Raw genomic sequence first — 25,807 nt, 5'->3', positions numbered from 1 at the left:
GCCTGGTGTGAGGTGGGGTCGCTCTCGTTGTTGCAGACGAGTCTGTAGGAGTTGTCGCAGTGCCAATAATTTGTGTCGAGTTGTGTGGGGACAAAATCGGGGTCGTCAGTGTGGTTCGGTGGTCGGTGGTGGGGTTTATTTAGAAAAGTGATCAGGGGGGGATCGCTTGCATCGAAGTCGGAGTCGCTGGGTGTGGGTCCGGTTGCATGGGGACAGTAGGGAGGCGTACTGTGGCTATCGTCAGAGTCACAGTCACTGTCTCTGATGCTGCAGTCTGTGGGCGTTCCGGGGCGGAGTGTATATTTTGGGGGTGGAGTCGAGGTCGAGTCCGTGGCTGGGCTGGACGTGGTGGGGGTTGGTCGGGTTACGTTGGCTGTGGGCGGGGTGTGGTCTGCTGCGTCGAGCATGATGTGGTGTGCGTGTTTCGACTGTGTTCCATAAGCCTTTAACTGGTTTATATGAAACCACGCAGTCTTACCATTGGGGTACTTTATTTTGTGAACGGATGGGCTTACTTTGTCCGCAATGGAATACGGACCCGAGTATTTTGACAGAAATGTGCTGGGGTTATATACAGACAGCATCACTTGCTGTCCGATATCGTACTCCATTGCATGCACTGTCTTATCGAAACAAGCCTTGCTCTGTTTCTTTTTGGTGCCCAATTTTAGTGCGGCTGCTAACTGAGCCGTTTTTATATTTGCAACTAATTGCTCCACGGCTTTCACGTGTGTGAGGGCCGTTACTTTGGGGCTGGTCAGGTCTAAACCTAACAAGTATTCTGTCCCTTTCATGGGGCATCCGGTCATGAGAGTGTGTGGGGTGTAACCTGTGGATGTAGAAATAGTGTTACGCAAAAACATCAGCGCAAAAGTGAGGACTGAGTCCCAAGTGGTGTTGTTCTGAGGGTGGTTTTTAGGGTCCGATTCATGCGCTCCATGATACCACTCGACTGTGGGTGGTACGCAATGTGGAATTTTTGGGTGATGCCAAATATCGTGAGGATGTTCTGCATGACGCGGCCTGTAAAATGAGAACCTTGGTCCGATTCAATGCTGCGGGGGAGTCCCCATCTTGTAAAGATGTGGTGGGTTAGAATCTTGGCTGTGGTTTTTGCAGTGTTTGTGCGGGCTGGGAATGCTTCCACCCATTTTGTAAAAGTGTCTATGACCACAAGAACATATTTATAGCCATTCCTGCAAGGGGGCAATGGACCTATAAAATCAATCTGGAGGTTAGTCCAGGGGCCATTAACGGGTCGGGTGTGGCTGAGTTGGGCCTTTTTGGCACATCTGTCGGGGTTATTCTGCGCACAGATAAGGCAATTTTCAACGTAATGGCTTACATCTTCCTTTAGATTTGGCCACCAACAAAGCTGTTTGAGCTGGGCTGTAGTGGGATCGATTCCCTGATGTCCATGACCATCATGGAACAAACAGATCAATTGGTTCCTGTCCTGTTCAGGAACCACATAAAGAGTGTCCTTTAACACCACATCGTCATGTGTGGTCAGTGTATTTCTGAACCTCTCGTAGGAGGCGGGGTACTTTCCTTTCACAATCTCCGAGAGATTGCTGTCCTGCTTCTGGGCCTCTACCAGATCCTCGATTCTAGTCTGTGTGACCTGAACTGCACTCACTGGCGCGCTTTCAGGGGGGGTTTCCAAAAATACCCATGTCTGGAAACTGCCTTAGTCAGTGCGTCGGCTTTTACATTTCCAGGGGGGGGAGGAATGATGGCGGCTGCGGACTTTTATGATCCCAAAAGTCCTGTTCTGGGCTTTTTCTAAAATATACCGGAGTAATGGGGCTGAGGGGAGGGGTTTCCCATCTGCAGAAACAAATCCTCTTGCTTCCCACAGGGGCAGAAATTCTGTAAGGCTGTTATAGACATAGAGGCTGTCCGAGTATATGTCTGCTGTGCTGGGGAAGGAATCTGGGTGTTCCACTATGTATGCAATGGCCGCAAGCTCTGCTGCCTGCGCGCCTAAGTGTCCGGGTAGTTTCAACGCTATTTCCTCAAGGGCGCGTCCCTGCGCGTCCTCGACATAAATCCCACAACCTGTTATGCGCTTCCCATCCAAGACTGTGGAAGATCCATCCACATAAATCTTAATGGGCTCACACGTGTCTGTGTGCGGGGGGCTCTGAGATGAATTTCCTATCTTTTTTGGGGGGTGTTTTAGCGATAAAGGGGCCTGTATTGTGGTGTGGAGAGATAATCTCACATTCATGGGGGGTTCCGGGGTACTGTAAATTGTCGGCTAAGTAGGTGTGTGTCTTTGTTCTTTTTACTGTGATGTCCCGTCCCTGCAAGAGAAGGGTCCATCTGGCTGCTCTTGTTTGGCTTACTGTACCGTCCTTGAGTCGTCCGTCCAGTAAAAGTTGGGTGGGGGTGTGTTCGATCAGAATTGTGATGAGGTTCAGTCCAGTAATATACGAAACGTTCTGGACTGCCCAGAAAACTGCGAGCAGGTGCCTCTCACAGGCTGAAGATCCCTGCTCCACAGCATCTAAAAGTCGGGAGGCGTAAGCTACGGGCCTTAACTGGTCGTGCCGTTCCTGCAGGAGCACGGCCGAAAGGTCGCTACCTCTATGGCGTAAGGGGAAAGCGGGTCTGGAACTTGTAGTGCGTGGGGCGGCTATGACTGCCTGTTTTAAAGAGTCCACAGCATCCGTATGCTGCGGAAGCCATTCCCAGGGGGCTCCCTTCTTTAGGAGGTCTGAGAGGGGTGCTGCCTTGCTGGCGAAACCGTCAATGTGGTTTCGGCAGTAGCCAACCAGTCCAAAAACGACCGGAGGGCTGAAACGTTCTGGGGAAGTGGCAATTTAGCAATCGAGTCAATCCTTTTGTGCTCGATCTCGCGTTTACCGTGCGTGATAATTGTTCCCAAATATGCCACTTTTTCTTCCAAAATCTGGGCCTTTTTGGGGTTGACTTTACAACCAATTGAATGTAATAGTTCCAGGAGTTCGGACAGAAGCTCAATGTGCTCTGCCTTGGTGTCTGTCTGCAGTAGTAGGTCGTCTACATACTGGACCAGACATTCGGGGCGAGAGAATTTGGCTAAACCATTTGCCAGCTGTCGGTGGAAAATGGAGGAGGAGTTGTGGAATCCTTGTGGAAGGCATGTCCACATGTGCTGCTGTGCTTTAAAGGTGAAGGCAAATTTGTACTGGCATGCCTTTGCCAATGGAATGGACCAGAATCCATTACTGATGTCCAAAACCGTGAAGTAGCGGGAATTGAGACCCTGCTTGAGCATGGTCTCGGGACTTGTTGCTACGGTGGGGGCTGCTGCGCTGGTGACTTTGTTGAGCTCCCAACAATCAATGGTCAGTCGCTATGATTCATCGGGCTTTCTCACTGGCCAAATCGGGGCATTATTAGTGGAGGCTACTGATCTAAGTATGCCCTGCTCTAATAAGCTTTTGATTACTTTTGAGATTTCTCCCTCTGCCTCCAGTGGAAATCCGTACCGTTTTTGGGGTCTCGGGTCAGGTCCTGTTACTTGTACGGAGCCAGTCATCCATCCACAGTCGTGCTTGTGGGTCACGAATGCTGCCCTGTTCTTTTGCAGGACTGCCCTAACCTGCTTGTCCGTGCTAAGCGTGGTCGGGTTGAACCAAAATTCACCTACGGCGCTAATTTGGTTCATGTATTCCCCTATGTTGAGCGTTGCAGGGGCTCTAGCGGATTTCGCTATCTTCCAGACACACTGGTTGACTGGATCGAATGAAAGGTGGTGGGAATTCATGAAGTCAATTCCCAGAATGTGTTCTGCTGTGTGGGGCAGGTCTACTAAAACTACGGGGTGTTTGGTGATGATGGTTCCGATTTGAATGGGTACAGGGGCTGTGATGTGTCCCTGCTGTGAGTGGCCTGTAAAGCCGCTGGGGGTGATAGTGGCTGTAGTGGGCCACGTGTCTTTTTGGAATAAGGTGGAGGAATTTATGGTGGTGCGGGACCGTCCTGTGTGCCAAAGAAATTCGATAGGCTGTCCCCGAATTTTCGCTGCGACTACGGGTCGTCCTGACCTATCCCAAAGGGTGTTCCAGACACAACTGGGGGAGCCCGTACACCGTCAGTCCGTTCCGGTCAAGTCCGTCTGATCCGAACGGGCGCTAACGCTATGGATGGGCTCTGTCTTTTTCTTAATCAGAGTGCCTGTCTGTTGGGCTCTCTGTGGCTTTTTAGGGGCATTGCACTCTTTGGCGAAGTGTCCCAACTGTCCGCAGTTGTAACACTCTAGTGACTTGGGTGGGGGGCTGTTCTTTCTCTCATTTACCCAGGCGGGGTTGTGATGTGTTGCTTTTACTGCCTGCATGTCTGCGGCGGCCTGCTTTTCTTCGGTGTTTTTAACTGTGGGTCTATTCTGAACAGATTGCTCCCAAACGCGGGACAATCTTTTAACTACCCACTTCTCGTTATGGGCCTCCTCTGAGGGATCATAACTATTACAGGTTTTCTGTCCTGCATCTGTGGCATGGGAGGTAAGGGTGCGGGTCCATTGGCTGGGGACAAATGGGCACGGTCTACGTCTCCAAGGACTGCTGCGAAGTTAATCCACAGGCGTCCAGCGAACGCTGTGAGGTGCTCAGATTTCATCTGCCTACATTTATTGAGGCCATCTACCTCACCCCGGTTATACCCGATCGCATCCAGGATCGCGGTATGCATTTCTGCAAGAGTGCCTCCTCCTACATTCTGTGGGTCGGGAAGGGCTGCTGCTACCGATGGATCTAAACTTAGAACCATGAGCTTTACATGCTCTCTCTCATCCAGGCCGTACATGTTCGCCTGATGTCTAACTGTGGCAAAGAAATGGTGGGGGTCTGCGGCGGGGAGGAATGGTGTGATCTTTGCACACGTGTCCTGTAAGGGGATGGAATGTAGATATTCCGCATCGTCCGATGTGGCTGTGCGGTGGGTGGTTACAGGGTTCATTGGAGCCTGAACTATCTGCTGTGTGGGGGGTTGGGGTGCTTTCCTCTTTTGGGGCTTTCCCTGTGCACATGTTCCCTGAACATATCTCTGCGCTGTTTCTTGTAACTCTTCCCAATCAGGGCCGTCTTCCTGGTCTAACTTTTCCCCAAAGGTTTCCTGAAAACGTTTTTGAACAGAAAGCAGTGATTGCAGCTCTGCAATCTGCTTCCGGCACTTTGCATGATCTATGGTGCTCTATCTTTGTTCTGTGGTGGCAGCGTGGAGTGCTCTCAAGGCTGCCTTGAGATCACTACATTGTTTCTGTAGCGTCTCCACATGCTTTTCTGTCTCTTTCCTTACCAGGACTGCACGTTGCGTGTCCTGATAGGCCTTTTCATACTGTGATTGGAAACTGCTTAAATGCGCCAGACAAGACTGGTGACCCCGTTTGGCGTCAGCCACTTCTTCATCCTTTGCTGCCAATTTCCTCGTTAATTCTAAATTCTCTTTCTCAACTTCGCTCACATCGACTTTACTCATCCGATGTATGCCCTCAACTTCTTTGGTGAGCGTCTTGACGACCTCCTCTGTTTGTGCCAAACAGGACACGATTGTCATCGGCTTGCGAGCTTTTCCCAAGCTCTTTTTATGTATATCGCTCAGGTTCTCCCACCAAGTATGCCCTATACTTCTGGGACCTGTTTCTTCGTTATTACAGAAATCATTCCACAGGGGCCATCCTTTGCCCTTGAGATATTTCCGGATTTCCTCTTCCCAAATGGGGCACTGTCCCACTCTGCTGCTGCTGGTCGCTGCAACCGCAAATTCCTCAGGGTTCATGAGGCGCTGCATTGCCTGCATGGCCATCTTTCCTATCCGACTGCTTCTTCTAAATTTGGAACAGGGGGCTAAGGCGATGTTGTAAATGCGGGTACGGCTTTCGCTATTTTCCGAAAATACAGACTTCTGACAGTTTCGACGCAACAAAAATCTATCAGCTTTACCTTATAGCCCTGTTAGTTACGCATGCATACACACACTTCTGAATTATGGCTATTAATCTGAACCGCTTGAACACTTGTGGTTTTCTGTTTCCAATTGCATTTCTAATTCAAATTTCTTGGGTTCTCCCGGAGTGATTTTCCACTTCTAGATCGGGTCCCGGCGGAGTCGCCAAAATATTGCTCGATTTAGCCTTAGTTTAATTGCTCTAATTCTGTCACCTTTGCTCTTGAGTCGCCAGGTATCTTTCTGATACCGCCACGTGGTTCAAGTCCGAGTAATGATTAATAATCCAACACACCGCTTAGTAAGAGTTAAATCAATGCTCATTTATTATATATACATAAATTAATACTTATACATTAATTCTACTTCTAAGCTACTTCCTACAACTAACAGGCCAATACTTAACTTTGGAAATGGCCCACCAGGTCAGGGAAACAAATGGCCTTTTGAATGGGTTCTGTGCCTGCGGGATTCAAAGCTGGTACAAGTCGATAGTCAGGAGTGCCTATCTGGTAGCAATCGTTGGAGTAAAACCTATGTTCTCTTGCAGAAGGGTCTCGAAGGGTGCGGAGCAGAGAAGAAGGGAAAGAAGGGTTGATTTGAACTTGGCCCTTATTCTTATAGTCCCCAGGGGCTTCCCGCCTCTTGGGGCGGACCTTGTACCTGGTTCCAAGTGATTGGACTTGGTCTCAATTACTTGGTTCGATATTCTCCAATACTGGAGCGATTCCTTGATCGAGGGGTGGTCGTTTACCTCTCTTTGTGTCAGCTCCTGCTGGCGCCGAAAGGTCTGGGTCGGCTTTGTGTGTCTATTTTGTATCAATTGTTCCCGGGGGTTGCTGATTAATATGCAGATGGCTGGGGTGTAGTCATGTTGATGGCTGCCGGTATCGGTTTGGTCTGGCTTTTCCAGAGGCGAATACACTGTTTTACCTGCAGCTGTCTGTTTGAGTCCTGTTGGCTGATTTTCCCATCAGCCTCTTCCGTTCACCATTTTAAATCAGGGTTTGGCCATTCTAATCGGGAGTCAGCCATTTTACATGGCTACACTGGTCAATGGGGTTTCCCATTGCGGGGCAGCCCCACGCCGTCGGGAAACCCCCGGGCTGCCGGCAAAACGGAGCTTCCCACTGGCGGAGAATCCAGCCCCCTATCTCTGACATCGCCCCTATACCTTCCTCCAATCACCTTAAAATTATGTCCCATCGTGACAGCCATTTCCACCCTGGGGAAACGTCTCTGGCTGTCCATTCTATCCATGCCTCTCATCACCTCGTACATCTCTATCAAGTCACCTCACTTCCTTCTTCGCTCCAGTGAGAAAAGCCCTAGCTCCCTCAACCTTTCTTCATAAGACATGCCCTCCAGTCCAGGCAGAATCCTGGTAACAGGTAGTTGGACAATCTTTTCTTCTGAATGCCGTGCTCCCCCTAGTTGATCAGCAACATGCTCTGCAACACTTTAAGTTGTTAGACAATGCATCAGGGAAGATATGATGTGGAGATGCCAGCGTTGGACTGGGGTGAGCACAGTCTTACAACACCAGGTTAAAGTCCAACAGGTTTGTTTCAAACACTAGCTTTCGGAGCACTGCTCCTTCCTCAGGACTCTAACTCTGTGAAGATAGGCTGAGCAAATATTCTTCCCAGCTGTATCGCCAATGCAATTTGTAAGTATAGTAGTGCAGCCTGACCATTGGATGTTGTCAAAGCAAAGTTATAACTGGGACTGTGTTACACAGTGCCTGCTATACTTCAGTTGCATTAGACAAATTAATAGCAGTGCATGGAATTACATGCTAAAAGTCTTTACTGATCTCATATGGTCTGGATAAGAAAGCAAATGCAATGTTGTCATTTATCTCAAGAGGCTTGGAATATAAAAACAGGGATGTACTTCTGAAGCTTTATAAAGCACTAGTTAAGCCCCATTTAGAATACTGTGAGCAATTTTGGGCCCCACACCTCAGGAAGGACATACTGGCACTGGAGCGGGTCCAGCGGAGATTCACACGGATGATCCCAGGAATGGTAGGCCTAACATACGATGAACGCCTGAGGATCCTGGGATTATATTCATTGGAGTTTAGGAGGTTGAGGGGAGATCTAATAGAAACTTACAAGATAACAAATGGCTTAGATAGGGTGGACGTAGGGAAGTTGTTTCCATTAGCAGGGGAGACTAGGACCGGGGGGAACAGCCTTAGAATAAAAGGGAGTCACTTTAGAACAGAGATGAGGAGAAATTTCTTCAGCCAGAGAGTGGTGGGTCTGTGGAATTCATTGCCACAGAGGGCGGTGGAGGCCGGGACGTTGAGTGTCTTTAAGACAGAAGTTGATAAATTCTTGATTTCTCGAGGAATTAAGGGCTATGGAGAGAGAGCGGGTAAATGGAGTTGAAATCAGCCATGATTGAATGGTGGAGTGGGCCGAATGGCCTTACTTCCGCTCCTATGTCTTATGGTCTTATGGATTTAAACTTGCTTTCACAACTGACTGAGTTGGTGAGGAAAATCCAATGTTTTGACTTAATGGGGTCTTGCCATACAGTCACATGTCTATTCAGTTTGCAATTGCTAAAGACATAATTTATTATGGTGCTAGCTGTTGGTAACACTCTTAACTCTGCGCCAGAAGCTTCGGACTTTAAGTCATACGTCTGGAACTTGAGCACAAGTCTAGCCTGGCACTCAACCTGGTACTGAGGGAGTGCTTCATTGTGGAAGGTTCCAACTTTCGGATGAGATGTTCGCTGAGGTTTTGTCTGACGTCTCAGGTGGGTCCTGTGGCGCCATTTTGAAAAAGGGCAGGGGAGTTGGCCCCAGTGTCCTGGCCATTATCTACCCCTCAATCAACATCACAGACTATCTGGTTATTTCCACATTGTTATTTGTGAGGGCTAGGCGTGTGTAAACTATTCACCATATTTTCTACATTACAATACTTCAAATGCACTCAATTGGCTCTAATTAGAAGTTCGAGGTCAGTTAAATCACAAGGGAGTTTAGCAGGATTGGATGGTATTTAATTTAATGCAAGGAGTCTGACGAACAAGGCAGATGAGTTGAGGGCATAAATTAAAACATGGGGGCATGAAGTCATTGTTGTCACTGAGACATGGTTGAGAGAGGGAGAGGTTTGTTTGCTCAATGTTCCAGGATATAGGCGGCGGTATTCCCTGATCCTGAGGCTAAGTGTTGACACCGTCGTAAACGCCGTCGCGTTTTACGACGGCGTCAACAGGACCCCAGGATCAGCGATCCTGTGCCCTACAGGGGGCCAGCACTACACTGGAGTGACTCATGCAGCTCCAGCTGCCGATACCATCATCAAACGGGCGCCGCGGGTCTGCTGGCGCTAATTCACGCATGCGCACTAGTTACCTTCTCCGCGCCGGCCCCCACACAACAAGGCATAGAGCTACAGTGGCCCGGCACGGAGTAAAAGAGGCTCCCACCAGGAGAAGCCAGCCTGCCAATCGGTAGGCCCCGATTGTGGGCCAGGCCCCACCAGGCCACCCCCCGCAGGATGAATGCCGAGGTCCCGCCGGGTAGGACCACATGTGAACGGCGCCGGCGGGACTCGGCCTATTTCGGCGGCCACTTGGCCCATCCCGCGCAAAGAATCGCCGGGGGTAGCCACGTAGAGTGGTAATGGCGCCGATTCTCTGGTGACTGGAGCATCGGAGGATCGGCGTTGCATGAATCACACCATCCTCAGTGATTCTCCGAACCAGCCCGGGGTCAGAGAATCCCGCCCAGGATCTTCAGGCGAGACAGGGAAGAAGGTAAAAGAGGAGGGGGTGTTGTAATTTTGATCACGGAATCAATTGCAGCAGTAAGGAGGGGCTATATCATAGAAAACTCTTCAAATGAAGCTATATGGATAAAACTGAAAAACCAAAAAGGAGCAACCACATTGTTGGGTTCTATAGGCTCCCCAACAGTCCACGAGAAATATAAGAGCAGAAATGTATGCAAATTTCAGGGAAGTATAAAAGTAATAGGTTAGTAATTATGGGGGATTTTAACTTCCTCAATATTAGCTGGGGTAGTTATAGTGTGAAAGGTTTAGAGGGAGCAAATTCTTAAAATGAGTTCAGAACTTGTTAGGTAATGAAGTCAGGTAAGTGTTTGAAGTGTCATGGAGGAGTATTTTACAGGCAACGATCCTAACTTCATTAGATTCAAGGCTGTTATGGAAAAGGACAAAACGGGCCTGAAATCAAAGTTCTGAACAGGGGAAATTTTATAAGATCAGATCTGATTTGGCCAGATTGGACTGGAACCAGGGGCGAAATTCTCTACCAACGGCGCGATGTCCGCCGACTGGCGCCAAAAACGGCGCCAATCAGACAGGCATCGCGCCGGCCTAAACGTACGGAATGCTCCGCATCTTTGGCGGCCTAGCCCCAACATTGATGGACGCCGGGGGGATTTCTGCCCCTCCAGCTGGCGGAAATGGCATTTGTTGCCCCGCCAGCTGGTGTGGAAATGCGGCGCATGCGCGGGAGCGTCAGCGGGCGCCGACAGTTTCCCGCGCATGCGCAGTGGGGAGAGTCTCTTCCGCCTCCGTCATGGTGGAGGCCGTGGCGGAGGCGGAAGGGACAGAGTGCCCCCACGGCACAGGCCCGCCCGCGGATCGGTGGGCCCCGATCGCGGGCCAGGCCACCGTGGGGGCACCCCCTGGGGTCAGATCGCCCCGCGCACGCCCCCCCCCCCCAGGACCCTGGAGCCCGCCCACGCCGCCTGGTCCCGCCGGTAAATACCAGGTTTGATTTACGCCGGTGGGACAGGCAATTTCTGGGCGGGACTTCAGCCCATCCGGGCCGGAGAATTGAGCGGGGGGTCCCGCCAACCGGCGCGGCCGATTCCCGCCCCCGCCCAATCTCTGGTACCGGAGACTTCGCCGGGGGCGGGGGCGGGATTCACGGCGGCCAACGGCCATTCAAGGGGGGTCAGAGAATGACGCCCCAGATACTTTTAGTTAAATCTGTGACAAAAATGTCAGACACATTCAAGAAAGAAACAGAATCAACATGGTCCAATAAAGAAATACGGTGGCACCAACAAATCCAGTGAACCCTGGATATCGAGGTATATGCGGCATTGGATAAAGAGAAAAGGGGAGGCTTCTGACAGCCAATGGGGGCTTAAAACAGCCTAAAGAATGTGTTAGAGGGAACTTAAAAAAGAAATTAGGAGAGCAAAAAGCTGACATAGAAGGATACTGACAAGTTAAATCAAGGAAAACCCTGAGTTGTTTGTACATTAAGGGTAAAACGATAACTAAGGAAAAAGTAGGGCCCATTAATGATTACAGTAGTAATTTGTGTTTGGAGCCAGAGGCTGTAGGTCGGGCTCTATCGATACTTTATGTCGGTATTCACTAGTGTCAGGGACGATATTGATATAGAAATCAGGGAGAAAGATTGTGATAAAATCTTTGAAGAGGTGACAAGGTGTGTAGATGAGGGCAATGCATCTGACGTAGTCTGCTTGGATTTCAGCAAGACTCTTGATAAGGCTCCACATGAGAGATTGATTGCGAAGGTAAGAGCCCATGGGATCCAAGGAAATGTGGCAAATTGGATCCAGAATTGACTGAGAGGCAGGAACCAGAGGGTGATGGTCCAGGGATAAGACTGTGCCTGTGGGGTGTACAGGGATCAGTGTTGGGGCCCTTGATGTTTGTGGTTTCTATAAATGATTTTGACTTGAATGCAGGAAGGTTGATCAGTTACTTGACAGATAACACGAAAATTGGTGGAATGGTAAATAGCGAGGAGGATAGCTTTCGATTACAGGAGGATATAGACGGGCTGGTCAGGTGGGCTGATCAGTGACAAATGGAATTCAATCCGGATAAATTTGAGGTGATGCTTTTGGCCAGTCGGGGGCCGCTCTACGCGATTCTCCACCCGGGATGGGCCGAGTGGCCGCAAAAAAAATCCGAGTGCCTCCGGCGCCATCCACGTGTGGTCTTACCTGGCCGGACCTTGGCGTGCATTCTTTCGGGGGCAGCCTGGTGGGTGGGTGAGTGGTGGTCCGACCCCGGGGGGGCCACCGATCAGCGGGCCGGCCTCTCGAGCTGGGGGCCTCTTTTGCTCCGCGCCAGCCCCTGTAGCCCTATGCCATGCGCCATGTTGCGTCAGGGCCGGCGGGGAGAAGGAAGCCACAATGCATGCACGCAATCGCGCCGGTCGCAGCACCCATACGCAGACCCGCACCACACATTTGAGGCCGGTATCAGCAGCTGGAGCGGCGTGCGTCCCTCCAGTGCCATGCTGGCCTCCTGAAGGACTCGGAATCGCTGCTCTTGGGGGCCTATTGACGCCGTCAAAAAATGCGACGGCATTCACGACGGCGCCAACATTTAGCCTCAGGATCAGAGAATCCTGCCCATGCCAAGGGAATATATGATGAACGCAAAGGCAGGACCCTGATAGATCAGAGAGATACTGGTCCCTTCAGAAAGCAGGGCAGGTGGATAAAGTGGTTAAGAAGGTGTATGGTATACATACCTTTATTAGCTGAGGCATAGAGTTTAAGAGCAGGGAGGTTATGCTGGACCTGTATAAAACATTGGTTAGGCCACTGACATGACCCTCTGGGCTAGTACGCGGTCAATTTCAGCCCTGGAATCGCAACACAAGTGAAATTAGATGTTATTTTCAAATACCTGAGGACCTTGTCTGAGCCCAATGAACTGCAGTCACCAGATTTGTAAATTTAACACACAAATAACTTTTTATTATTTAACAGTAATGTAATAAAACTGACACAAATATTACTGACTATCTCTGTGCCGCACAGGGGGCCAGCACTGACTTCTCTCTGTGCAGAAGTAAAGGATTGCTTTATTGTTCTAAAACCCCTTAGCCAACCCCCCCGTTTCCATCTTGCCACACTCTAAACACACACACACACACACACACACACACACACAGGCAACACACACACACAAGACAACACGCACACAAAACACTGGGGGAAAGGCTGGTACAGAGACGAAGAAAACATTATGCTAAATTAAAAGGGATAAAGGGGGCGGGATTCTCCGACACCACGCGGGTCGGAGAATCGCCGGGGGGGGGGGGGGGTCACTGGAGTTCTTCGCCATTGGCACCGGTCGGTCGGCATGGCACTGGTCGGGGGCCCCTCAACATGGCCACCCCAGCGATTCCACGCACGATGGGCCGAGTGCCCGCTGAGTTCTTGTCATAATATACACCAGTATATCAGGGTGCAGACATACACACACTGATGGACACGCAGTGGGACCAATCAACACACACAACACCGCAGCCAATCACCTGTTAGAGCACACGCACTAGAAAGACAGGCTGCATCAGAGTTCCCGCTCATTCGAGCTGCAGCTTCCTAGTAGGACAGAGTTCACAGCCTGCAGCACAGATCTTCACCATGTGCTGAGTGCATAGACTGGTTAGGAAAAGGCATAGGTCTTTAGTTCAATCTAATATCGTGTTAACTCACAGTGAAAATATGTTAAACAATTTCTGACTTAATAAAATAGTGTTGCACTATTTTAATTGTTGACGGCCTGTATGTGTTCCACGGATCCAGAGCGCCCAACACAACAGTTCTCGTGACGTCCTACCCGGCGGGTCCTCGGTGTTCATGCTTCGGGGGCGGCCTGGTTGGGGGAGGGGGTATCCGACTCCAGGGGGGGGGGGGCCCTGTAGGCCCACGCCATGTTGCGTCGGGGCCGGCATGGAGACGGCAACCCACGTGCATGCACGAACTCGTGGCACGCATGCGCAGACCTGCAGCGCCCGTCCTGACACCCGTATCGGCAGCTGGAGCAGCGTGAGGCTCTCCAGTGCTGTGCTGGCCCCCTGTGCGGCACAGGATCGCTGATCCTGGGGACCTGGTATGGTATTACCGATGATGTAGCATGTTGGGGTCTGTGTGGGCTCCGCCCCTGGCTCCACCCCTTGAGGGGAGGTATAAAGAGCAGTCGCCCTGTAGGCAGCTCCCACTGACAGATCAGTCGCAGGCAGGTACTGTTCTAGTTAATTAAAGCACAGTTTACTTCTACTCCTGGTTTCGTGTGAATTGATGGTCGCATCAATTTAATCAACTACAACGCCACTATGGAATCGGCCCTCAAACCTGACCAACTGAACTCGATCCGCAGGCTGCGGAGGTGAAAGAGATTTTTTCGCACTGTCTCCGCTGTTTCAGGGCCTAGCTCGCCGCCTCCTCCTTGACTTCCGTCACCGACAAACAGCTCAGTCTCCTCCACGCACGTGTGAGCCATCGAATCTCTGTTCAACTCGAGGAAGCCTCCACCTATGCAGACGCTCTTGCGATGCTAGAGCTCCTCTACGTAAGGCCCGTGAACAAGGTATATGCGCGGCATCTCCTCACCACTCGCCACCAGCGTCCCGGGGAATCGCTGGAAGAGTACCTACGTGACCTCAAAGTCCTTGCATGAAGCTGCAATTACCAGGCCATTACGGCCACCCAACATATGGACCTCACCATCCGGGACACCTATGTGGCTGGAGTCAGGTCCAACTACGTGAGATAGCGCCTACTCGAAAAAGGTGCCCTAGACCTGGAAGAGACGGTAAAATTAGCCTCCTCTCTGGAAGTAGCGTTCCAAAGCCTTAACGCGTTCCCGTCCGATCACGTCCCCCTCGTGGACCCCCGACCAAAGAATACCCCAGGCCTGTGCCGTGCAGCTGCCCGCTCACCATGAGGGGCTTCACTGTTATTTCTGCGGCCAGCCTCAACACCCCTGGCAGCACTGCCCGGCCCGGAATGCGAACTGCAGCGACTGCGGGAGAAAAAGACACTTTGCCAAAGTTTGCCTGGCCAGGTCCAAAAACTCTAAATCGCAAGCCCGACCCTCAGACTCACAGGCCCGCAGATCCCGCAGTGAGGCAGCGTGTCTGCCAGCTCCGCCCCCTCCCAGACGCGTCATCGGCCTCGTGTTGTCCGTGGGGGCAGCGACCTTCCGTGTGCGACTCACGGGGGCCGCCACCTTGGCCATCCTCGCCCACATGGCCCGCAACGTGCGATTCATGGGGGCCGCCATTTTGGACGCCATCTTCCTCACCGCCCGACACGTGCGACTGATGGGGGCCGCCATCTTGGCCGCCATCTGCAACGCCGCCCAACACATGCAACCAACAGGGGGGTAGCCATCGTGGAACCGCCCCAGCATCTCCGACCAGGCCAGCTACCCGCAACTCAGCACGGTCACCCTTCCGGAGATCTATGATGACCGTCCGGGAAAACGGACATGAAACGCCCTGCCTCTTCGACTCCGAGACCACAGAGAGCTTCATTCATCCAGACATGGTAAGATGCTGCTCGCTCCCAATCTTCCCGGCGCATCAAACCATCTCCCTCTCCTCCGGGTCGCACTCGGTGCAGGTCCAGGGGTGCACTACCACAACCCTTGCAATACAGGGCGCCGAGTACGCTAATTTTAAATTATATGTACTCCCCGACCTCTGCGCTCCTCTTCTATTGGGACTGGATTTCCAATGTAACCTCAGGAGTCGAACCCTGAAGTTCGGCGGGCCCCTACCCCCACTCACCGTATGTAGCTTTGTGACCCTAAAGGTTGGCCCTCCCCCGCTCTTCGCAGATCTCGCCGCTGACTGCAAACCAGTTGCCACCAGAAGCAGGCGGTGCAGCATCCAGGATAGGACTTTTATCAGGTCCGAGGTCCAGTGACTCTTGCGGGAGGGAATCATCGAGGCCAGCAATAGCCCCTGGAGAGCCCAGGTGGTGGTCGTCAAGACCGGGGAAAAGAACCGGTTGGTTGTAGATTACAGCCAAACCATAAACCGGTACACTCGATGCGTACCCCCTTCCCCGGATCGCAGACATGGTTAATCAGATCGCGCACTACCGGGTGTTCTCCACGGTGGATCTGAAGTCTGCGTACCACCAGCTCCCAATCCGCCTGGGGGACCGCCACTACATGGCTTTTGAGGCAGTCAGCCGCCTCTTCCACTTCCTCCGGGTCCCCTTTGGCGTCATGAACGGGGTCTCGGTCTTCCAAAGAATGATGGACCGAATGGTGGACCAGTACGGGCTGCGGGCCACATTTCCATACTGGGACAACGTCACCATCTGCGGCCATGATCAGCAGGACCATGATGCCAACCTCCAAAGATTTCTCCAAACCGCCCGAACCCTTAACCTCACTTACAACAAGGAGAAATGCATTTTCTGCACAACCAGACTAGCCATTCTCGGCTACGTCGTGGAAAACGGGGTTCTAGGTCCCGACCCTGACCGTATGCGCCCCCTCCTGCAACTCCCCCTTCCCCACTGCCCCAAGGCCCTGAAAAGGTGCCTCGGGTTCTTTTCATATTACGCCCACATTATGATTATATAAATAGCCCATATTATGATTAGTGGATCCCCAACTTTGCGGACAAAGCCCACCCACTAATCAAGGCCACCATCTTCCCACTGGCGGCTGAGGCCCACCAGGCCCGCAGATCCCGCAGTGAGGCAGCGTTTCTGCCGGCTCCGCCCCCTCCCAGACTCGTCATCGGCCTCGTCTTGTCCGTGGGGGCAGCGATCTTCCGTGTGCGACTCACGGGGGCCGCCACCTTGGCCATCTCATGGAGACTCAGCGGAAATCGCCAAAGCCGCGATGCGTGTGGTGGACGAGTCTGTCCCTTTCCAGGTGGAGAGCGACGCATCAGAGGTCACCCTCGCCGCTACCCTCAATCAGGCAGGCAGGCCAGTAGCGTTTTTTTCACTAACCCTCACCACCTCTGAAATTCGACACTCCTCAGTCGAAACGGAAGCCCAAGCCATCGTGGAAGCAGTGCGGCACTGGAGGCACTACCTCGCTGGTAGGAGATTTACCCTCGTCACCGACCAACGATCGGTAGCCTTCATGTTCGATAATACGCTGCGGGGCAAGATCAAGAACGATAAGATCTTGAGGTGGAGGATCGAACTCTACACCTATAATTACGATATTGTGTATCATCCTGGGAAGCTCAACGAACCCCCAGATGCCTTGTCCCGCGGCACATGCGCCAGCACGCAAGGTGACCGACTGCGTGCTATCCACGATGACCTCTGCCACCTGGGGGTCACCCGGCTTCTCCACTACATCCAGGCCTGCAACCTGCCCTACTAGACCGAGGAGGTCAGAGCCATGACCAGGGACTGCCAAATCTGCGCGGAGTGTAAGCCGCACTTCTATCGACCGGATAAGGCCCACCTGGTGAAGGCATCCCGGCGCTTTGAGCACCTCAGTATCGATTTCAAAGGGCCCCTCCCCTCCAATATCTGCAACGCATATTTCCTCAACATCATCGACGAGTTCTCCTGCTTCCCCTTTGCAATTCCTTGCCCCGACATGACCGCGGCCACCGTCATTAAAGCCCTACATAGTGTCTTCACCCTGTTTGGTTTCCCCACGTACGTTCACAGTGACCTGGCCTCGTCGTTCATGAGCGACGAACTGCGTCAGTACCTGCTCAGTAAGGGCATCACCTCGAGCAGGAGTACCAGTTATAACCTCAGGGGAAATGGGCAGGTGGCGAGGGAGAACGCGACGGTCTGGAAGACCGTCCTCCTGACCTTACGGTCTAGGCATCTCCCAGTCCCTCACTGGCAGGAGGTCCTTCCCGACGCACTCCACTCTATTAGGTCCCTACTTTGCACGGCCACAAACGAGACCCCTCATGACCGCCTATTTGTTTTACCCAGGAAGTTCGCCTCCGGGGCCTCGCTTCCGCCCTGGCTGAAGACACCGGGGCCCATCCTGCTCCGCAAACACGTCAGGAGCCATAAGTCCGACCTCCTGGTCGAGAGGGTCCAGCTCCTACACTCCAACCCCCAGTACGCATACATCGAACACCCTGACGGCCGACAGGATACGGTCTCCTTCCGGGGCCTGGCACCTGCAGGTTCCACTACCACCGCCAACCCATCTTACCCCACCCAACCTCCCCTAAATGGCACCCGCACCCCCTCCCGCCCACCATTCCCCCTTCACCGACCCACAGGAATGAAGCCCCAGAAGACAAGCTCCCGGAGTTGACATCTGCGCCCGCACAGGCGACTTCACCACCGATGCCAGCACGTCTTGAGTTCGATGCCCGGGCCAGCTGCAATACCAGAGCTTCGGCGATCACAGCGCACAATCCATGCGCCGGACAGGCTGAACGTATGAACCCTTCACCCCCGCTGGACTTCATTTTTTTAACAGGGGATGAATGTGGAGAATGTATTGCTACAACAATTCGCCATGTGCATATCTGTATTACAAGCTGTTGCCCATGTGGGCTCCACCTATGGACCATGTTGAGCTGTGTGGGCTGCACCCCTGGCTCCACCCCTTGAGGGGAGGTATAAAGAGCAGTAGCCCTGTAGGCGGCCCTCACTAGCAGACCAGTCGCAGGTAGGCACTGTTCTAGTTGATTAAAACCAGTTTATTTCTACTCCTGGTTTCGTGTGAATTGATGGTCGCATCAAAGCAATCCTTTACTACAGCACAGAGAGGGAGAGAGAGTTCCTTCTTCAGTCAATGTTTAATCAGTCCTGACCAGAGGCGGGATCCTCCAACCCTCCGCGCCAAAATCGCGCCTGGCGCGGAGAATCGCCGATCACGAAATCCTGTGTGACGGCGCTTCCTGCATTCTCCGCTGACCCGCCAGTCGCATGGCGCGCTCGATGCGGTGCCAGTCGGGGGCCGTTTGAAGAGGGCGCCGGTCGGGGGCCATTGGAAGAGGAAACGGTCCCTGCAGAAATTATCCGCGGTCGACCGGCCGAGTTCCCGCCAGGGTGGTTCACATCCGGTGCCACTCGGCAGGAGCTCGGACCCGCGGCCGCGGTGACGGTCCTGGTGGGGGGTGGGGAAATTGATGCTCGATCAATCACTCCTGACACGAGATTGGAGACAATTGAAGGCTTTATTGCACTAGATGTTTCCCCCAGCAGCGCAGGTACAGAATGCAGCTGCTGGGGAGACACAGGCTCTTATACTCCGCCTTACTGGGCGGAACCAGCAGGCAGGCTTCACCAATGAAAATAGCAGTCTCAGGTACCTCCCACAACAATGGTCTTACAGCATTATTCAGGGTACCATAATACCCCTAATACTGACTACCACAGAAATCTGACTTCGGGGGTGTCTCAGCGGTGACCAGGCTCATGATCGGGGGCCACCGATCTGGGCAGGAACCTATCTTCCTCCGCGCAGGCCCGCTGTGTGGGTCCGCCATGTCGGCGGCGCCCGTGCCAAAGTGGACTGCTGCGCGAATGGGCAGACCCTCTTGCGGCTGCTGTGCTCATGCGTGGCCGCGCGGTCTGAACAGCAGGGCCCCACAGGCAGCCAGAGCTGCGGGACTCACGCTGGGGCCCTGCTCGCCCCCTGGAAAATAGGGAATCACCCTGGACTTTCGAAGAAAAGGTCCCGAGTGATTCTCGCCCATTTTCCGGCGAATGTGGGGACTTAGTCCCCAAAGGGAGAATCCCGCCCCAGTTCTCTCAAAAGCATTCCACAGCAACCAGTCACTGTCTGTTGTCAGCCAGAACACTGTCCCTGGAAACTCACAGGTTGCCAGCCAGTCAATCAAATCGACTTCCTCCAAAGCTGGTTCCTAAGGTTCCCTCGGCTCTTTAGGTCCTGCCATTCAAGGGGTCTCTGGGGGCGTCCTATATTTAGTGGCTCTTTGGGGGATGCAGGTCGGGTCACCCCCGTACTTGGGGGAAAATCCAGGGGTGGGGGGCTGATTTGCGATACGGGGGGGTGAGGGTTGGGGGGTGGAGAGCTGATTTGTGATGCTGGGGGAGAGGCAGCATAGGACCTAGTTATCAGGCCACCTGCTCAAAATGGCAGCCCATTAGTGGGATTCCCTCAGGAACCCCTCTTAATCCACGGCATAGGTAAATTTGGACAGTGAATTCCTTTCTGGTGGGAGAACATACTCTCCCAAATGGAGAGTCCCGGCGATTATGCAAATGTTCTCCTTTGTTGTATCTTAGCAAAAGTGGAAAAAAAACTTCACACTTTAAACTGGTTTTAAATACCTAATTTCACTCATTTGCATATTGTGAAGAAATCCAAAGCACTATTAAGGATTTCAGAACTGCACAAGTATTTGATTAGATCGGCCCATACTTGCTTAAAGTTGCAACTAGAGTTAATTCTGAAACCTAACATTAAGATTAAGGAGCACAGAACATTAATGAGCTGGCACGGTCAGCATTCTTACACCAAAACGGTAAAGATTATTGGTTAGTTCTCTACATCTCTCACCCCACCCGCCACTCCCATTCTCCTTCACTCGGAACCGCCTTGCATTTTAAAGGGCCAATAAAAATAGTGCCAGTCAACATTGGTTCTCCTTTTTACATTGAATATCCACATCAGTATCAAGGGAAGGTGAAAGAACCATTTAAAATCTCAGTATATTTGATTCAATCCTATCAAAGCCAGTTATAAGATCTCTTAAGAGGCCTGGAAAGAAATGTCGCTCGTCTGATCAAAACCACGATCTACAACTGTCATCAATGCTGAAACACGCCTATGGTTCAGTGTCAGCTGCTCAGTGACTCATGTGATTTCTATGTTCACGCTACTCTGATCATAGACCAGGAATTACTATCAAGATAGCAAACTGACACATGCACCGTGCATTTTCTGTGGGCGGTGGGATTTATTTGGCAGCTGCCAGTAAACTGGAGGCAGGAATGCATAAGCCTCTTGCTATGAACTAAGTCAGTATTGTCTGATAGAATAGCCTTGCGAACACTTTCAGAGCACTCGTTCAATCTGGTGAGGAATAGAGGGGGTACTACTCCTCCAAAAGTGGCATCAATAGTTGCATGTCTGGAAATCTTCCAAACAGACATGGCTGTTGGGGATACTGCTGGATGAGCACCTCATGCATCCAGAGGGCCAAAGACCCATCTCCTGCTTCATTGCGATGAATAACTCACCTTCTGACCCCTCAAACCCTATCCACCATCTACAGGGTGCAAGTCAGGAAAGAGATGGAATTTTGTCTGTGTGTTCAAAGGAGTGCAGCTCCAACACTCAAGATGCTCAACACCATCAAGGACAAAGCAGCCGGCTAGTTTGGTAGCCCATCCACTAGCTTAAAGTTTCACTCCCTTGACAACCAGCACACCTTGACAGAAATGTGTACCATCTGCTAGCTGCGCTGCTGCAACCTGCCACCGCATAGACTCTAGCGATTCAAGAAGGTGGCTCATCATCATCTTCCCGAGGGCAATTAGGGATGGACAATAAACAGTCACACCCGGAAATGAATACAAAAGTGCTCCACATGTCAGGCGATTAAATATTCAAGAATTTCTCTGATCATAGTTGGCAACCTAACTCAGTTTTGACCCTACTCAGCTTTGACAAAGAGTCACCCAGAATGAATGAAATGAAATGAATGAAAATCGCTTATTGTCACAAGTCGGCTTCAAATGAAGTTACTGTGAAAAGCCCCTAGTCGCCACATTCCGGCACCTGTTCGGGGAGGCTGTTACGGGAATTGAACCGTGCTGCTGGCCTGCCTTGGTCTGCTTTCAAAGTCAGCGATTTAGCCCTGTGCTACACAGCCCTGAATCAAAACGTTAGCTCCATTCTCTCTCTACAGATGCTGTCAGACCTGCTGAGATTGTCCAGCATTTTCAGATTCCAGCATGCGCACTAATTTGCTTTTACCTACGTTGGGCAGGATTCTCTGGTCCCCCAGCTATGTGTTTCCCGATGGCAAGCCATTCGCTGGTGGCGGGATTCAATCTTCCCGCACTTGTCAATGGGATTTCCCATTGAAACCAACCGAGATCATCAGGAAGTCCACGGATGGGGGTACGCTTCCAGCGAGAAGAGGGAATCCCGATGCTGGAGAATTCGGTCCTCTGTTTCTATTTTGATTTTTAGAGTATAATAACTGCTTTTAAAAATAATAATAATAATACCCTTTTATTGTCACAAGTATGAGGTTACTGTGAAAAGCCCCTAGTCACCACATTCCAGCGTCTGTTCGGGTAAGCTGGTATGGGAATTGAACCCGCACTGCTGGCCTTGTTCTGCATCAATGAGTATTGCTGACATTATCCCATGTGAAATTGCTCAGGTTTTCCCCTGGGAGCCATCTTTCACCAGTGACAATATGTAGTCGCTTACCTGTAAATCGCAGCAGTGTTCGTTTCAGCTCCTGGTAAATGTGCAATTTGCAATTTGTGTCAAAATAAGAGCAGCTGTCTCTCAATGGAGTTTTTTTCTTTGCAGGAATTTTATTTTCCATCCTGATATTTCTGTTCGTGATGTGGAAGGAATTTGTGGTAGATTTGGAAAGATACATACTTTTGGAGAGAAGAAAGGGTTGCACGGATATCCTCGTTCACGTGCAGTATGGATGGTCCTTCATGTTTGCAGCTGCTGGGGTCCCATTGGCTCTACTTTCTGGACTGCTATTCTACCTAATTGGCCGTACCATTGAAGCCCACAACAAATAAGAGATGGACGCTGATGTCTGGAGCAATAAGCTCTTGTGCGGTGCTAGTTTCATTACGTGCAGCGGGAAATCAAAAATAGCCATCAGTGCTCCAACACATTTGAGATTACAGGACGGCCCATTTCAATTCTTAGATTCATGCAAACATACGAGGCAAAACCCGGCTCTATTTTCAGAGAATTGTTTTGGATTTGGAGTTGCACCACATTTGAAAACACATGAATTCATCTTGATGACATTGGCTGTACTCGAGAGGACCTTTAAGTCTCTCGATTGAAGTTGGTCACTTTAGCAACTGCTTCACACATTCAACTGACATTTCTTGTTCCATCATTTTAATTCGGGCATGAACCCCATGAAATAATGACAGAGAAACGTCAGTCAAGTTAATCGATTCTTCGCCCATTAGTATTATCAAAAAGTATTTCTCAGCCTTGAAGGACATGTTTTTTGCATTAGATTTCATAAAAACCAAACAAAAACTGAAATTATGGTTTCAATAATCCTTTCATTCCATGACATTCTGCAAAAAGAAAAATGCTATTTTGGATATCCCAGCTGTTACGTGTGTACCCCTCAGGAACATTAAGATATATTTCTTTTTGATTTTCATTCACAGCATCAAATACTATCTCAACGTTTTCTGTTGCTTTGATTCAGTGATTGGTTGATGTGGAATAAAAGCTTCACAGTAAAATGGCAGCTGACTTTGATGTGGTTTTGACCAGATATTTATTCTCAGGCTCTACTGCTAAAGTGAAAATATGCCCATGTATTTAGATCTACGACTGTTATGTAGCATGTTCTGAAAATAATTTGACAATCCTTCAAAAGCAGACAATTATTTAACAGGACTCTTGTTGGGAGGCACGTGGTGCAGTGGTTAGCACTGCTGCCTCACGGGGCCGAGGACCCGGGTTCGATCCTGGCCTCGGATCACTGTCCACATGGAGTTTGCACATTCTCCTCGTGTCTGCATGGGTCTCACCACCACATCCCAAAGATGTGCAGAGTAGTTGGATTGGCAACGCTAAGTTGCCCCTTAATTGGAAAATCAAATAATTGAGTACTCTAAATTTATATTTTAAAAATAATAACATGACTCTTATTGTCCAAAAAGCTAGCTGGTATGATAACGTTGGTATGTTTAAATCTGCTCTTCAGCTTTCCAGCTCTTTGCTGCATGATATCAATGTTGTAATACCGTTTTATCAGAAATTATTTTCATTGTGCAAATGTTTAATGCTTGTTCACATGTACACAATGCAAGCTTACTAAAAACGTATGTTTTGTACCACTTTTGGGAGCGTTGCAAATGTTATTGCAATAAACATTGCTTGGAAAATGGTAAAATGTAGCTTGTGAGACATTTATATACAAAACAAAATTCACAATGGTCCTAATCCAGATGTTGAATGGAAACGGCAGATTTTCCAGGGTAGGAGAACTGCACCACAACACAGTGGAAACTCAGGCAGTGGAGAACAAATCCAATATTGAGACATGCAATTGCATCAAACTGAAGGCAAAGCTGCAGGTTGCATCCTTGGCCCTCTTGGGAAAAGAATGTGTTACGTTGGGTGATGTCATCACTCAAACACTTAACATGACCATGTTCAACTTCTCTAAAGAGTACCCAATTCATTTTTTCCAATTAAGGGGAAATTTAGCATGGTTAATCCACCTACCATGCACATTTTTTGGGTTGTGGGGCGAAACCCAGTGTAAGTTTATCTTTGGGTGTGAATGAAGATTTTGACACAGCCAGATGGTCAGCAATTTCTGGCATCAGAGGGTAATGGGTTACGGGAAAGTATGGAAGATCATTGTAGGTCATTTCAGCATGTGCATTGGTCAGTGAAAAGGCAAGAAGTGGAATCGCAAAGGATAACAGGTCCTAAAGGCCTTGACCATGTGAAAGATGAAATCTTCAGATTTGTTCATGCAGGCTTTGAAGTTGAAATGACCTCCATCAAATGGTAAGTGTCGCTAAATTCTGGGCTGGAGTTCTCCAGCCGTTGGGATTCTCTTTTCCCACTGGCATCGCAATCCCGCCAGTGGGTTTCCCATTGGCATCAGGTGGCCTCAATTGGAAATCCCATTGACAAGCGGCGGGAAGAGAGAATCCCGCCACCTGCAAACGGTGCATCGCCGAGAAACACACGGCTAGGGGACCAGAGAATCCAGCCCCTAATTTAGCGAATGGTGAAGCTTTGTGTTCCTGACGCAACAGAGACCAAGCAGGTTTACCTCACACCATCAAACATTATCTCGTGTGGATTATGGTGCCTTGGTGTGAAGAGTTTGAAAGTTGATTGTTGTTTACTAACGTCATTCCTTTCCTTTTTTCGCAGATAGAGTTTTCAGCCCAATCCAGAGACAATCAGTCCATCTCCCTGCACAAGAAAATGATCAAATTACAGACATCAGCCAAGATACAATTGTCATAATATCCACGTGGATATTATGACAACAATCATCCCAGATCAAAAACATTGGCTGGGATCTCTTGCGACAGCCGATTAGCTAGTACAAAGGAACCAGCATTACCGTTAAGAAAGATGAATTGGGTAGATGAACTGTAGTTTCTATAGATCAGAAACTGTGAGTGCCTCAGCAGGAATGAAGACGTTACGAATGAAGTGTGTGTGTTGTGTATGAAGAGGATGTTAACTGGAACATTTAGACAAGTCCATGGATCAAAGATGGGAGAACATTGATCCCTCTTTGATCTGACTGGTCTGTTAAACTTCAGAATGACTATAATGCGGTTTGATGTGAAGAAAATCTCAAATGTCATAGTGCCTGATGAACCACACATGAATTGAGCTACAAGGGAGTGTTGAGAAAGGGATTGCAGTGATGTGCATTTGGATCCTGCAATCATCTATCGTAATCAGATTTTTGGAACAGGTAATGCTCAAGACCGGGCCTTCAGATTGCAATTTTAACTCATTCCCAAATGGGGAAACCTTCCTACTTTCCCAGGAGAGAAAGACAAGTTAGAAGTGAATGGAAGAAGAAGGTTCATAGATTTCATAGAATTTACAGTGCAGAAGGAGGCCATTCAGCCCATCGAGTCTGCACCGGCTCTTGAAAAGAGCACCCTACCCAAGATCCACACCTCCACCCTATCCCCATAACCCAGTAACCCCACCCAACACTAAGGGCAATTTTGGACACCACGGGCAATTTATCATCGCCAATCCACCTAACCTGCACATCTTTGGACTGTGGGAGGAAACCGGAGCACCTGGAGAAAACCCACGCACACGGGGAGGATGTGCAGACTCCGCACAGACAGTGACCCAAGCTGGAATCGAACCTGGGACCTTGGAGCTGTGAAGCAATTGTGCTATCCACAATGCTACCGTGCTGCCCT

General features: G+C 50.4%; 1 protein-coding gene across 1 annotated transcript in view; it reads left to right on the top strand.

Moving 5' to 3' along the window:
• The window catches only part of LOC140420945 (transmembrane protein 182-like), an 87,854-nt gene extending 64,076 nt beyond the window's left edge, over positions 1-23,778 (top strand). The window contains exon 5 of the mRNA XM_072505130.1: positions 22,200-23,778. Coding sequence (XP_072361231.1) covers positions 22,200-22,426 — 227 coding nt within the window. The 3' untranslated portion in view covers positions 22,427-23,778. The remainder of the gene's footprint in view (positions 1-22,199) is intronic.
• The last annotated feature ends 2,029 nt before the right edge of the window (positions 23,779-25,807 follow it).

The sequence above is a fragment of the Scyliorhinus torazame genome, chromosome 5 (genome assembly GCF_047496885.1).
Source record: "Scyliorhinus torazame isolate Kashiwa2021f chromosome 5, sScyTor2.1, whole genome shotgun sequence".
NCBI lineage: Eukaryota > Metazoa > Chordata > Chondrichthyes > Carcharhiniformes > Scyliorhinidae > Scyliorhinus > Scyliorhinus torazame.
The sequence above is the reverse complement of the archived record's forward strand: the minus strand, read 5'-3'. Positions and strand labels throughout refer to the sequence as shown.